At 38.1% G+C, this 15,174-nt stretch overlaps 1 protein-coding gene across 1 annotated transcript in view; it reads right to left on the bottom strand.

Annotated features, from left to right (window-relative positions):
- Positions 1–15,174, bottom strand: part of STK31 (serine/threonine kinase 31) — a 79,734-nt gene that overhangs the window by 24,714 nt on the left and 39,846 nt on the right. The window contains exons 13-15 of the mRNA XM_004702844.2: positions 5,110–5,226; positions 3,808–3,927; positions 1,702–1,833 (exon numbers count right to left, since the gene is read on the bottom strand). Of these exons, the coding sequence (XP_004702901.1) occupies positions 1,702–1,833; positions 3,808–3,927; positions 5,110–5,226 (369 nt within the window). The remainder of the gene's footprint in view (positions 1–1,701; positions 1,834–3,807; positions 3,928–5,109; positions 5,227–15,174) is intronic.

Below are 15,174 nucleotides of genomic sequence, written 5' to 3'. Positions count from 1 at the left end.
GTGATTTGGAAAAGGATATCAGTAATGGTTTCATAAAGGAGTATAATCAATGGCACTGAAATATATTTGTAGAAAGTGTTCAATTGGGGAGGGAGAGTAGGGAACAACCTAAGAGGAGTAGTTCTAGTCTGGTTCTATAAACTCAGGGGCAGTTGGTTTGCTTTGTTTTGTTTGCTGAAACAAAACAGAACAGAACCATTAGCCCTTGTTGAATTCTGTATAGATCAGGTTATTCTCACATGATTCTTCCAAAATGTACAAAAACTAAATGTTAAAAACAAAGACATGAAATAAATCACCTAGCTCTTTTTGGTGTCCTAATTTTCAGAAGATTTTCTACAGGCCAAAAATAACCAATACCCATCATAAAGTAAATTTAAGACAAGCCTAAATAAAATACAACTGAAGTTCTTGAAACAATTTTCTATTTAAGATTTGATTTTAAAAAAGGAAAAGGTAAGCAAATAAGTAGAATATCTACCACAAGAAAGACAATAATCACCAAAATTCCATAGAACTTCAATGTGATAAAAAAAAAATTTATCTTTAAAAGTACATATATATGCTTTTAAAATCAGATGAAATTCTCCAAAAAGTGAAAATCAAACTATAGGAGATTCCATCCCCCGATCCTAAAATAGGATAAATCTTAGGGTATTAAAGTAGTTCGGAAATAGTCCTCTCATCTGCAATTAACTACATGAATAAGGAAGAGAGCTAATTCAAATTAGATTAAGATATAACAGATCCTTCTGTACTTAAATGAATTCTCAAGTGAACATGACTGCCAGCTTATTTACAAAGTTGCAAATGAAAAAAAGATGATTACTCCATGTTAGAGCATCCTAATTTATTCAGTTCTATTATCATATGAAAAAAAACCTAAAATATTTGTAAGAAAATGAGTTAGCAAAAGACATCACGGTGTTGGGGAAAAATAATCTGAAAAAATTCTGCCTTTAAAGCAGTGGTTCTCAACCTTCCTAATGCCACAAGCCTTTAATACAGGTTCCTCATGTTGTGGTGACCCCCTCCCCAACCATAAAATTATTTTTGCTGCTACTTCATAACTGTAATTTGCTACTGTTATGAATTGGGTGACCCCGGTGAAACGGTCGTTCAGCCCCCAAAGGAGTCGCTACTCACAAGTTGAGAACCACTGCTTTAAGGTATTGTCCTATTATTTGCATATAATGACTCATGGTGAACTCATCATGTGTGTAAACTGTAACTGCTCTACCTGGTTTTTGTGACCATTCAGGGGTGGACTGCCAGGCCTGTTTTCTGAGGTGCCTCGAGGTGAGTTAAAAGCACTAACCTTTTAGCTAATAATTGAGTGCTTAATCATTTGCACTACTCAGGGGCTCAATAATTTGCATGTATAGAAAGCTTATGTTATAATTATAACATTATAAAAGTCCAAACAAAGATTCTAAAAATTTATTCTAAAATACCCATATTACTTGAAAACCAAGGAAGGCAGCCATATAAATTGTTTTTTAAAAAAATACTTACTGACATGGGAATGGTTACACTATTAGTGTAATTCTTATTTACATGCATAGGGGAAAAAAGATAAAATATACAAAGCAATATGAATAATAGCTCTCTTTAAAAAAATATACTTTTGCATTACTTTTATGAAGAAAAGTCTAAATAAAATGAAGTGCAATATTCGCTAAGTAGGAACAGTTTCCTTACTTCTTCCAAATTATTCTTCTCAACCAATTTCCATCTTAGTCGAGCTTTTAAGCCTTTCAGTGTCTTCTTAATGGACAGCAAGTGATCCACACTAGGACTTTTATTTAACCATTCACTAATCTGCTTCTTAAACTAAGTGAGAAAAAAAAGTTACTAAAAAGTCAAGGTGGCATCAGTCGACTTATTAACCACATCATTTCTCTACTAAAATTTAACTATTTATTGAGTTACAAAGTGAAATACAGTTTCAACAAAGTGAAATACAGTTTCAACAAAACAATCCTACCAATTGATTTCTTAATTATTCCCCATTTTAATAAGACGAATATCAGAAAATCAAAGTGCAAAGATAGCCAACTCCTTCAGACCAAGAAGTACAGTAGGCATGCATTGCCAGTTGGGATTTAAACTACAATTGCTAACAAGGATGCGAATTGAAATCACTTTTCCCAAAAGCAGTTTGACAAAGAGGTATCACAGTTTAATATTCATTCTTTTAACTCACTGATTTAAATTGTAGGATTATAATTTGAGGAAATGTACTCAAAATTGTGTACAAATATTGTGTACAGTGTTATTTATGGTAAAATATAACTGGAGGTGTCCTTAATGTCCACACAAATGAAAGGTTAAGTAATATTGTACATATCATATAAGGAATAATAATTTACCTACTCAAAACGACATGTAGGAAGAACGATATGGGAAGATATTCACAATATATCAAGTGAAGAAAACATTTAATATATGTACCCATATAAATAACTAGTCCAAAAAGCAAATACAGGTTACCCTTGAATTAAATGTAGCATTTTTTTAACCCTTGAACAACTTGATTTTGTTCCATTTATATGTGGCTCTTTTTCAAAACCTCTTATTACATTATCATCTCTGCATGAGCATTTTCTCTCTCCAGTAAATCCTGTACCACAGTAGAAAGTGATCTCTTGTAGTTCTTTCATATTTTTTTCCATCTTGTTTAGAACAATATTGGAGACCTTAAATAGTGAACCCTGGTGGTGTAGTGGGTTATGTGTTGGGCTGCAGTTCCAACCCACCAGCCACTCCCTGGAAGAAAGATGAAGCTGTCTGATCCCATACAATTAACGGCCTTGAATCGGATTGCTAAGGGTCTGAATCCCCTCCACATCAATAAGACCTTGAAGAGAGCCACGGGACCCATATGAAGTACCACCAATGATGCTTGAAGTACTCCCCCAAGAGGCTGGGTCGAGTCATAACATTACAAGAAAGTTACATTGTTTGAGAGGTGCTACAGCTAGAGGTCTGCTGCTGCAGCTGCAGCTGCCAACCATTTCAAGATATATGCATCCAGCATCATAATCACTGTTAAAAAAAAGAAAAGAGTAAAGGAAATTTGTGGTGCTGATACTGCAGCTACATCAGCAGATTAAAAACTTGGCACTTTTTATGAAATAACTTTTTATTGCATACTGAAAATGCAGCTTTTATGTGAGTGCCATATATAATACATATATGGGGCCTTCAAAATTGTCATGGAAAACTTCCATTGTCTTTTAATTTCATTTTTGCACAAACTTTTAGAATATACAGACTATGTATCCATCAATTGTTTATGTTCTTGATACGGCTCCAGTCAAACTATTAGTGTTAAGTGTGGGGTAGTCAAAGTTAAATGGGTGTTCAAGTGTGTAGGGATCGACACCCCAGCTCCAGCACTGTTCAAGGGTCAACTTTGCTCACACTAAGTTACTATGTTTAGGCTAAGAGGATTATGTTTTTATTTCTTATCTTTTCGTATTCAGCAAATTTTCTCCAATAAACTTGTATAAGGCGGAAACAATTTAGGATAAAAGTTATGCTTTTTTAAAGGTATACTTTAAAGGGCAAAAGAACGTCAAAGAATTTCAGACTTAGTCCAAATATTTACTTTAACAAAAGTCACCATTTTCCATTGTGTGATGAATTTAATCATATACCACTAACAACAGTGATACTCTAGAAATGTTTTCTCTAGAAATAACAATTTACCTACACAGAGTATTAAGTTACTTAAGAAAAATGCATCTGTCAAAAATGCGAGGCATCAAACTTTAAAACCAATCAGAAAAAATGTAATCCCACCTCAACACTCTCCTTGTACTTGGACTGTATTGTGGCAATGAGCTTTTCTTCTGAATGAATCCTTTGCAGTACTTGATTATATGTATTTAAAATGATCTCCTTGTCTGCATCACCTTGATCCTAAATGAAATCACACACATAGAATTATACACAAAGGAGTATCCAAAGTAATTTCAAACATCAACAGCAAAGGATTAGCCTTCAGAGATGATACTTTTGACAAATTCTTTATTTTTAAAAAATATTTCTTAAACAGAAGTATTTCCTAGGTGGAAGAGATTGAGATATCAAAGATGTCCATGAGATATTTCTTCCTTTGTAATGTTATTCATGATGCTGTCTGGTGTACAGCAATAAAGAAAAAGGAAGAATACTAAGATAATAAATATAATAAACAGTATATAGAATGACAAAACTCAGAAATAACTGTTAACAACCACTTCTAAACTCAAGTTTAACCATCTAATGCAGGGATATCTGACAAAAAGGGTAATACAATAGTGCTTAATGTATTCTAACAGGAAAATATAAATAGAATTGCAAAAAATAGAGAGTTAATAAAATGAAAATAATCCCAGACACTTGAAAAGCAGACTGAATAGCTGGGAAAGAGCTTATGAGCAATGTTAAGCCTAAAATGCTCTTCTGAGAAGGCACACTTAACTTTTTTTGCCACTTTGGAAACAGCATGGTCAATTTATTAGATAATATTATAAGTAATCCTCATGGGGTAGATGATAATTCTATTAGTAGAATTTAGCCAATGTTATAGAGTTAAAATACTGTTGAGAAAAAGGAAAGCCGACATGTTCAGGACACCTTTTTACATTAAAATGCTTAGATTATTGACTTGTGCAGACTGAAAACTTAATGACTAGTTTACAAAAACTTGACATGTCAGTACAGGATTTGCAAAAACTTGACATGGCAATACACAAGAGACAGAGGGATACTAATTAATTTTGTCTGCCCAGAGCTCTCACAGATTCCACTGAAAATTCTATAAACTTTAAGGAGTCTTTTCTTTTAATCAATGGATATGGCAATATCAGAATCAAATTATCTGATTCACTCAGATTAAAGGGAATTTTGTTAAAATTAAACATTGGATCTTTTAAAATGTCCAATGTCCTATTAAAATACCACCCTAGGGAAAAATAAAATTTTCATATGTAAGATTACTGCTAAAACCAGTCACAATTTTCCAACTAGCAAAAAAAACCCCACATTAGTAACACTTCCCAAATAGCAAGACAAACCATACAGCATGAAAGGAAGCAATAATAGACTACCAACACTCACAATCAGAGACATTTCCAGCTCTTTGCAGATACATGCCTCAGTGTTCTCTAGGATTTCATCAATATTATCAATTGTGTCTTCAGCCGTAAATGATCCTTCCGCACTTAGATCAAAAACCTTATTTGCAAATATAAAAACAATTTCCATTTGTATTCAATGTATCTTTACAGCTCGGAGTAAAGCATTCGCCTGTGCACTGGGCAATAAACAGAAAATGAAGGCACACGAGGAAGAATATCCTCCCTCATAAGTCTCAGGGACTTTCAGGTGTGTGGGAAAAGACCCCACACATCGAAAGAAACCTCTTATTTTTTAAGTAAGAGTGTAGAGAGGCCAATCCAAAGGACAGGTCTGTGGACAGCAGCTGAGACCAAGAAGATGATTTTTGAGAAGAGTCAGGTTGAAAGAGTCTGGTGGCATGTTTCTGACAGGTAGGAGGCACACACTGTCATCTTCTGAAGGAAGAAGGGACATAATCATACCTGGGATTTGCTAATAACTGACTAGTATGGAGACTTCTGAAGATGAAAAGTTGAAGATTTCATACAGAATGGATTCCAATCAAATTATGAAAGCAATGCTATTTTTATAAAGAAGTAAGCTTTCCCCTTGCAGAGGGGTCTCAGGGAGGATATGAGCCAGTCAGGGTGCGATGTAACAATGATGAGAAATACAATCTTCCTCTAGTTCCTAAAGGTTTCCTCCCTGCTCCCACTACCATGACTCGAATTCTATCCTGCAAGACTGGCTAGACCAGAGGAGGTACACTGGTACAGATAGGAACTGAAAATACAGGGAATCCAGGACGGATGAGCCCTATAGGACCAGTGGTGTAAGTGGCAAAACAGGGAGGGTAAAGGGAGAATGGGTAGGAAAGAGGGAACCGATTACATGGAACTGTGTGTGACCTCCTCCCTGGGGGACAGACAACTGAAAAGTGGATGAAGGGAGACGTTGGACAGGGCAAGATATGACAAAATACCCATTTATAAACTATCAAGGGCTCATGCGGGAGGGGGGAGCGGGGAGGGAGGGGAAAAATGAGGACCTAATGTCGGGGGTTTACACAATTGATGTGTGTATGGATTGGGATAACAGTTGTATGAGCCCCTAATAAAATGTTAAAAAAAAAAAAAGAAGAAGTAAGCTTTATAATAAAAATGTTATAAAGAATAAAATCAGGAATCCAAAACACAAGCTACAGCACTTAGAAGTCATAAGCAGTCACTTTGATTTTAGAGTAACTATTCAGTGTAATGATTATAAAGATCTAGATAAGGGAAACAGCTGTGGAAATAGAAAGGTAGCTACAACTTGTTAACTAACCTGAGAGAAGCATGTTAATGATCAACAAAAGAAATGCCAAGAAATAACTGAATTATGTAAAAACATAAACCAGAAAGTGCCCAAACCAAGAAATGCTCAAAGTAGCTGGGAATGAAAGATTTCCCCTCTACTCCCCAGTAAAGCTAGAAATGTAGATCTAGAAGTTAATCCACAGATAAGATAGGCAAGACACCATCAGGGCTGTTCACACCCTTTCTGAATAAATCATAAAGCAGATAGAAGGGCACAAACATTAGGCCAAAACTGACTTACGGGCTCTGACTATATTTTGCTAAACCATATGCCCCAAGGCTTTCTGGAAAATCACATGGCATCTTTACTGATAATATGTAAGAGCCCAAACAGAAGGACCTGTGGAAAATCTTTTACATTATCTAATATTAACTGAGACTGCTCTCAATTTGAAATAGCTTTAATATTTTTAAAGTGGTTGAAACTTAATAGATGATGTCCAAGTAGCATCACCCACCCAGTGCTCCATTTGTTAGATCATAAAATTAAGAGGTAAGGAGGCCAATATTGGGAAGCTGGGTGCTAAAAATAGACTTAGTGTACTAGGTCTGGTTTAGACCACCCCCTACGAATTTCACCCACGGAGCAATTAGACAACTTGCTGAAGCACTCTAAATTCACCTTTTATGCCCTCGGTTTCTGCTAATCCCTTGCCAGGTCCAGCGGGATGGCATAAACCACCCATTCCTATGCCCAAGATCCAAGACTTACAGCATGCAGTAATTTCCCAGGCTGCTGTCTAAAGGTGGTCATAATCCTAGGCTCTCAGAGAGGATCCAAGAACTAGCCACAAGACCTCATACCAGAGTTCCCCTCTCTGCTATCTTCCCTGCTCCTGCATTCTCAGCCTTTCCATCTCCCCTCCCCAGCCAGGAATGGAGTGACTACATTGGCTAACCCCTGTTCTCCTCTCCCCAGCTCCACACCTGCCTGCATGGGTAACAATACATAATTAGACTAATTTGCAGCCATTGAAGAGCCCCTGGGATATTTACCTATGATGGAATGCAGAATCCCAGAGCACAGCCTGCAGAGCTGTGCAGGAGAAAACCTCAAGTGACAGAGGAGTGCAATTGGAGGAAGATTCAGATCCAGTTGGCACCAAACTCACTCTGATAATCTGGTCCCCTTTCCCTGGGGGACAGTACAGCACAGCCCTGGTACCAGGGTAACCCCAAACCCATTATGAAAAAAATTTTAAAAGCACTTTTAATCCCAGGCTGTGTTCCTTTGAATGTACCCCACCAGAAACCTGGATCATTAGCATAGCATTGTACATAAAAAGACAGGCAAAATTAATCCCTGGAGCACAGGCTGGGATTTTAACATAACAAAACAGGAAAAGCCAAAAGATGCTGAAAGACACAGCCAAAGCCAAAAACTAGCTCTACCAGTTTGGTGCTTCACAGAGAGTCTGAAAGTCTGCAAACAGTGGCCAGAAAGTCCAGAACAGGCCCGGGCCCACATTGCAGGCCCACCCAAACCCAGCCCAGGGGCACACTTACAGTTGCTAGCCTCAGCTCACCCTCCAAAGACCCCACTGCTGCCATCCACTGAGTCACCACAACACCTCACACAGGAGTCTGACCCATGACCACTGTAGGCCACAGATATTCCCAAAAAAAACCATTCTCACAGAGAAAGAACTCAGGGTCACTTGGTTTCCCAGGAACATGGCTCTGAGTTCTTCCAAAACAACACATAGAAAGCAATATACCACAACACCCTCAACAAGAAAGCAAGAAAAACAAAAGGCAACAGCAGAAGAAGTCCTGAACCTAACGACGCTCAACAGATGTTGATATGCCACAAAAAGAAATCATCAGAATGCTGCTTAGAGTAATACAGGATATGAGGGAAGCACCTTAATGAATGAGGACTAGGCATTCATATAGGAAGCAGAGAGGACACCAATTAGACTAGGAAGACACCCCAGGAAGAATTCACCAAGGCACATAATAGTTAAATTATCCAACTTCAAGGTGAAAAAGAAAATTTTAAAGCAACAAGAGAAAAAAAAGTCACATACAATGGGGCCCAGATAAGAATATGCTCAGACCTATCTATCAGCAGATACCATGAAGAATAGGAAAGAATGGAGTAAAATCTTCCAAAAGCTGAAAGAAAAAAAAACACCAACCTGAGAATTCTCTACCCTGCCAATCTATCTATTAAGATAGGTGGTGAGGTAAAAGTCTTCCCGGACAAGCTAAAATTCAAAAGAATATGCCATACGACACCCAACCCTGTGGAAAATCCTTGCTAATTCACTGTGGTAAGAAGACCAACATCCACCAAGCGCAAGCAGAAGACTACCATATAGAACAATTTCATCTAGAAGTCAGCACATGGAAAACAATTACCAAGATAACATTGCCTCAGCGGGAAAAGAAGGCAAGAATGAAGTCCCTCACATAAACATAGCACAACAATATGAAGGGAGATAGGAAAACAACCAACACTAAAGGTACGAGATGACAGCAATGAATGCACAGATGGTGGTAATAACTGAGTGTCAATGGCCTGGATTTTCCCATTAAAAGACAAAGATTAGCAGACTGGCTCAGAAAACATAACCCATCAATCTGTTGCCTGTAAGAGATACAACTTAAACTGGCAGACAAAAATAGACTAAGAAGAAAAGGCTGGCAGCAAATATACCAGACAAACGGCAATTTTGAAAAAGCAGGGGTTGCAATCCTATTCTCCAACAAAACTGACTTCAAGGTGGAAACCATAACAAGAAACAAGGATGTGCATTATATAATGCTCAAAGGATCTGTAAACCAGGAACCAGTGAGCTTAATAAATATACACATGCCTAACGAGAAAAACTCAAAAGATGGAAAAAGAAATCACAGACGCAATAATCATAATAGGTGACTTTAATACACCACTATCAGAGAAAGACCACTAGGGAAAGAAGCTCAGCAAGGAGGCTACAGAGCTAAACACTACAATTAGGCGAATGGACCTGACAGAGATTAATAGAGCTATCCATCCAAATGCACACAAAAAAAGTCACATTCTTCTCAAGGGCACATGGCTCATTTTCGAAAATAGACTACATGCTGGGATACAAGGTCAGCCTGAGTAAATTCAAAAACAGAGAGACTACTCAAACGTCCCTCTCAGACCACCACACCATAAAGCTGGAGATCAACAAAAGGATGACCAGAAAAACAAGGCAAACAACTGGAGGATGAATAATGATCTTCTGCAACACGAATGGGTACTGACCCAGATCTAGGAAGTTTCTAGAAACTAATGAGAATGAGAACACAATGTACCAAAACCTATGGGTTACAGCAAAAGCAGTTATCAGAGAAGTTTGATAGCGATTGATGCATATATGAAAATGGAAGAGAAGCTTATGATTTATACGCTTTCACAAAACCTCCAGCAACTAGAAGAGTCAACAGAACAACCCCTCCAATAGCAAAAGAAAACAAATCTGTATATACTCGTGTATAAACCGAGTTTTTCAGCACATTTTAATGCAGTTTTTGTGGTACAATTGGGTGCCTCAGCTGATATTCGGGTCGGCTTATACTCAAGTATGTACAGTAATAAAAATCAAGACAGAGTTAATCAAGTGGGAAGACAAGAGAACAATGCAAAAAATCAATGCAGCAAAAAGCTGTTTCTATCAAAGGATCAACAGAATCAACAGATGACTTGCCAAATGTAACCAAGAAAAGGAAGGAGCAAACATCAATAGCCTTGATAAAACAGGGGAAATCACAGGGGATCCTGTGTTAGTCTGGATAGACTAGAGAAACAAATTCATAGATATTCATATGTGTATGAGAGAGTTTTATATAAAAGAGGAATGTATGTTGAGAAAACACTCCAGTCCATTCCAGATCAAGTCCAAAAATCCATTATTACTCCATATATATTGATACTAGCCCATAAATTCCTCTTTAGACACATGCAGCCATGCAATGACGCCAAATGCAGGAAGATCACAGGCCAGTGGGTAGAAAGTCTTGTGGATCCAGTAATGGTAAAAGCATCTCAGTAATGGCGTGGGTCTCCACATGGCTCCTCCAGCTTCAAGGCTCTCGCTGCCATTAGTTTGTCTCCAGGTGGCTTGTCAACAAGAATGTCTTGCAGGGAGTGAGCCAGTGTTTCGCCTCCAGCGAGCCATTTATCTCCTTGGCACCTCCAAATAAGGTCATCAAGCTGCAACCTGATTGATAGGCTAAACTCCACCTCTTCACTCTGAATACTCTCAAATTGACAACAGATTATCTAACTACCAAAGACCACAACAAGATTAAAAGGATAATCACAAAGTACTATAACAGTGTGTATTCTAATGAATTCCACAACATGGAAGACATGGACAAATATTTGGAAAAACAATCATTATCTAGATTATCTCAGATAGAAGTCAAGAATCTCAACAGACCCATAGCAAATGAAGAAATAGATATGGTTATCAAGAAACAACCAATGGAAAAAAGCTCCCAGACCAGACAGCTTCACAGGAGAATTCTACCACGCATTCAAGGAAGAGCTGACACCAATCCTCCACAAATTATTCCAGAGCACAGAAGAATATGCAGACTCCCAAACTCATTCTAGAAAGCCAGTATAACTTTGATACCCAAACCAGGTAAGGATCTCACAGGAATAGAGAATTATAGACCAATATCTCTATGGCTACAGATGCTGTGTTAGTCTGGGTAGGCTAGAGAAACAAATTCAGACACTCATATGTGAAGAGCAAAGACGTTTATATACAAGAGCAATTGAATATTGAGAAAATGGCCCAGCCCAGTCCAGATTAAGTCCGTAAGTCCAAAATTAACCCAATTTGACACTTTCACTTAACTCTTTAGCCGTATATAATTTTCACACAAACAATTAAATCATCTCTGTACCTAACAGGATAAAACTAAAATGCATATAATATGTGCTATCTTCATTTAAACATAACATTCCATAAATGAACAAAAAATATCCTATGCCTAGCAATTGCAGTGAAGTAACACCTACACCTTAATCCTATAATCCTATGGATATATTCCCACACCTATGAAAGTTTGTAAGCCAGCCACTTCATGCCTTTATCTGCCCCATTTTGGGTATCGAATTTGTATACTGCCTGCTTACATCAACCCAGTGCTCTGAGGAGACAATCATATTCTTTGATGTGAAGAATCTTCATTCCAGTTGGAACCTTGTAAAATCTGCATCCATAATCAAAGTCAAGTCAGGACAGGCCATTCATAAAGTCTGCAGCAATATTCACCAGTTCACAGGCTCAAATATCTTCTCTTCATCTAGTCAGGTTTTGGTTAACTAAATGTGGGTTGCCTCACTCAACTTCGCCAGGGTTTCCAATGATAGCCTTGCCTTAGAACAGTTCTCAACCTGTGGGTCATGACGCCTTTCCGGGGTCGGCTAAGACCATGGGAAAAACACATATTTTCGATGGTCTTGGGAACCGAGACACTGGTCCTCTATCCGTCTCCAGGTGGGTCAGTCCACCCAAATGCAGATACACATATGTACGCAAATACAAACAAGTAACCGGTGTGGAGACTGCTAGCCATGTTACACCATGCTTCAAGACAAATTTTCATTTCTTTTTAATTATAAATATTTCATAATATGTAATTACATATTGTTTTGTGATTAATCACTATGTTTTAATTATGTCCAATTTGTAACAAGGAAAATACATCCTGCATATTAGATATTTACATTACAATTCCTAACAGTAGCAAAATTACAATTGTGAAGTAGCAACGAAAATAATTTTATGTTTGGGGGTCACAACATGAGGAACTGTATTAAATGGTCACAGCATTAGGAAGGTTGAAAACCACTGCCTTAGACCAGGGCCCCATCACAAATTCTCAACAACCCTAACCCTCTTGTGCTAGGTCATGAACTTCAGACTAGTCAACCTGATCTTGTCTTCTCCTCTAGTTCCTGTGAACTAGGTCCACATGTATCAGTGGTCAGTCTCAACCTCTCTTTATTCCTGCATGTCTCCCACTTCCATTCAACAAGTGGATCTAGGTGGTCACCTAGCATTTCAGCCTGCCCACAGGCTTCCTTTAACATTCAGTCCTAGAGAGGAGTTTTCTTCAAGGCTCCAGATTTTTACCTGCTTCTGACCAAAACCACTAGAGTTCAAAGTTCAAATCCAAAGAGTTCCTTTTTTCTTCAATCTGTCATTAGCCCCTAGGCATGTCTCTTCACCTTTGAATGTCCTCAGCACTCGAAAGCACTGGGTGGGGCTTGTCTTTTCAGAGCCTTCTTTTACAGGGGTGTCTTAAACCCATGTAAGAATCTAATCTCAATGGCTGAAGACAAGTGTGCTTACAAGCTCTCTATTTTCATACTTCTCAATAAACATTTCTGTCAATCATTATATCAATAATAAGCAGAAGAAATCAGGATAAACAAAGTAGAATTAGATACTAAACTCAATTCATTAAACAGTCAAGTTCAATCCTTATTTAGCTACCTAAATCCTTATCTATTTATACTATTCTATTTATACAAAAATATGGGAATAGGCCTCTTGGGAGTATCAAGCCAGAGACAGGCTTTCTGTCAGCCATTTTCCTTAAGCAGCATGTTTTCTGAGACATTCAAACAGTGATTTCTACCCTTGAACTCAAAATATACATTAATCACATTCATTTTTGCCATTTCACACAGGAATAACCAAACACTACAACCAAACAAAATAATCAAAATTTTAACTTCCTATAGTCTTCCCAAAAACAACCAGTAAACTGCATGGCCATATCTGACTTCTGGCTAGCCACGGAAGGAACACTACCATGGGGGAGAGGTCAAACAAACATCCACTCTCCATTATGTATGCTTTGTTTCTCTAGTGCCCCACTCCCAGGGGGTGGTCTGTGGCAGTTACATAATCTGGTGTTACTTTGGGACTTGAGAGGATTAAGAGTGAAGGGGTGGAGTCTAGTCTGTCAATCATAGTCAATGAGGCCTTGTGTGGGCATGACCTTCTGAGAATTCTGGGAATTCCTGGATTTCCTCCTTGAAAGTGGGAGACAATTCTCTCTCTCTCTGCTCACTCCCTGCGAGAAACTCTATTGACAAGACACATGGTGCTATACCCTAGGAGCTGGAGAAGCCACATGGACCTACCCTGATGCAACCAGACCTCTGGAGCCAGAGAAGCCACATGAAGACCCCTGCCAGTGCTGAGATGCTTACAAATGCCACTGGATCCATAAGACTTACAACCCACTGGCCTGTGTTCCTCCTGCATTCTGCATCATTGCATGTATTTAAGTCTAAAGAGGACTTTATAGATTGGTATTGGACATATGGGTTAGTATTAGACTTATGGACATGATCTGGACTGGGCTGGGCCGTTTTCTCAATATTCAATTGCTCTTATATATAAACTTATTTCTTATTCACATGAGTGTCATTTGTTTCTCTAGTCAACCCAGACTAACATAGATGCAAAAGTCCTTAACAAAATATTGGCCAATAGAATACAAAAGTATATAAAACATATATGATCATATATGTATATAAAACATCATGATCAGGTGGGATTCATTCCAGGGATACAGGGATGGCTCAACATCCAAAAGTCCATCAACATAATCTATCACACTGATAAGAAAAAAGATAAGACCCACATGATAATATCACTAAACATAGAAAAAGCATTTTACACCATCCAATGCCCATTCCTAATGAAGACACTCAAGAATATAGGAATGGAAGGGAAATTCCTCAAATCAATACAAGCTATTTATGAAAAAGCCAAAAGCCAACATCATAGTCCCTGGAGAAAAGAAGAAAACAATGCAACTGAAAAATGGAACTAGATACCCCTTGTCCCCACTTCTATTCAACATCATACTGGAGGTCCTAGCTAACAACATAAGGCAGCAAAAGGACATTAAAGGTCCATCTAAGAGAGGAGAGGGGACACTATCGCTATTTGCAGACAACATGATTCTATACATTGGAAACCTGAAAAAATCCACAACAGGAGTACTGGCATCAAGAGAAGAATATGGAAGGGTCGCAGGATACAAGATCAACAAACAGAAGTCTATTATTTTTTGTATGCATTGGACAAGACCACAGAAGAGGATATCAAGAAGGCAGTATCCTTCACAATAGCCAAGAACAAATGGAAATATCTAGGGCTATAGCTAACCAAAAAACCAAAAGACTTATGCAAGGAAAACTACAGAACCTTCCTATGAGAAACCAAATGCGACATCCACAAATGGAAAAATATCCCATGCTCATCGATCGGAAGACTCAATATAGTAGAGATGTCACTCTTAGCCAAGACACTATATAAGTTTAATGCTATCTCGATTCAAACACTAACAACCTTCTTCAAAGAATTGGAAAAACTGACCACCAATCTCATATGATGAGAAAAGAAGCCCAAAATTAGCAGAGAACTCCTCAAGAGGAAGGTCATAGTCAGAGGGCTTGCTTCATCTGACTTTAACACACCTACTATACAGCCACACTGGTCAAAACAGTGTGGTAATGAATAATGACAGATACTCAGACCAATGGAAAAGAACAGAAACACCAGAAATAAAACCATCAGCATATAGGCAACTGATCTTCGACAAGGACCCAAAAGGCATCAAGTGGGAGGTGGATGCCATCTTTAACAAGTGGTACTGGAAATGATGGATCTCCACCTGTAGAAAAATGAAA

The sequence above is a fragment of the Echinops telfairi genome, unplaced genomic scaffold (genome assembly GCF_000313985.2).
Source record: "Echinops telfairi isolate 266 unplaced genomic scaffold, ASM31398v2 ScPeMD7_23;HRSCAF=83, whole genome shotgun sequence".
Lineage (NCBI taxonomy): Eukaryota > Metazoa > Chordata > Mammalia > Afrosoricida > Tenrecidae > Echinops > Echinops telfairi.
Note: the sequence above shows the minus strand (reverse complement) of the source record. Positions and strands in the feature narration are given on the sequence as shown.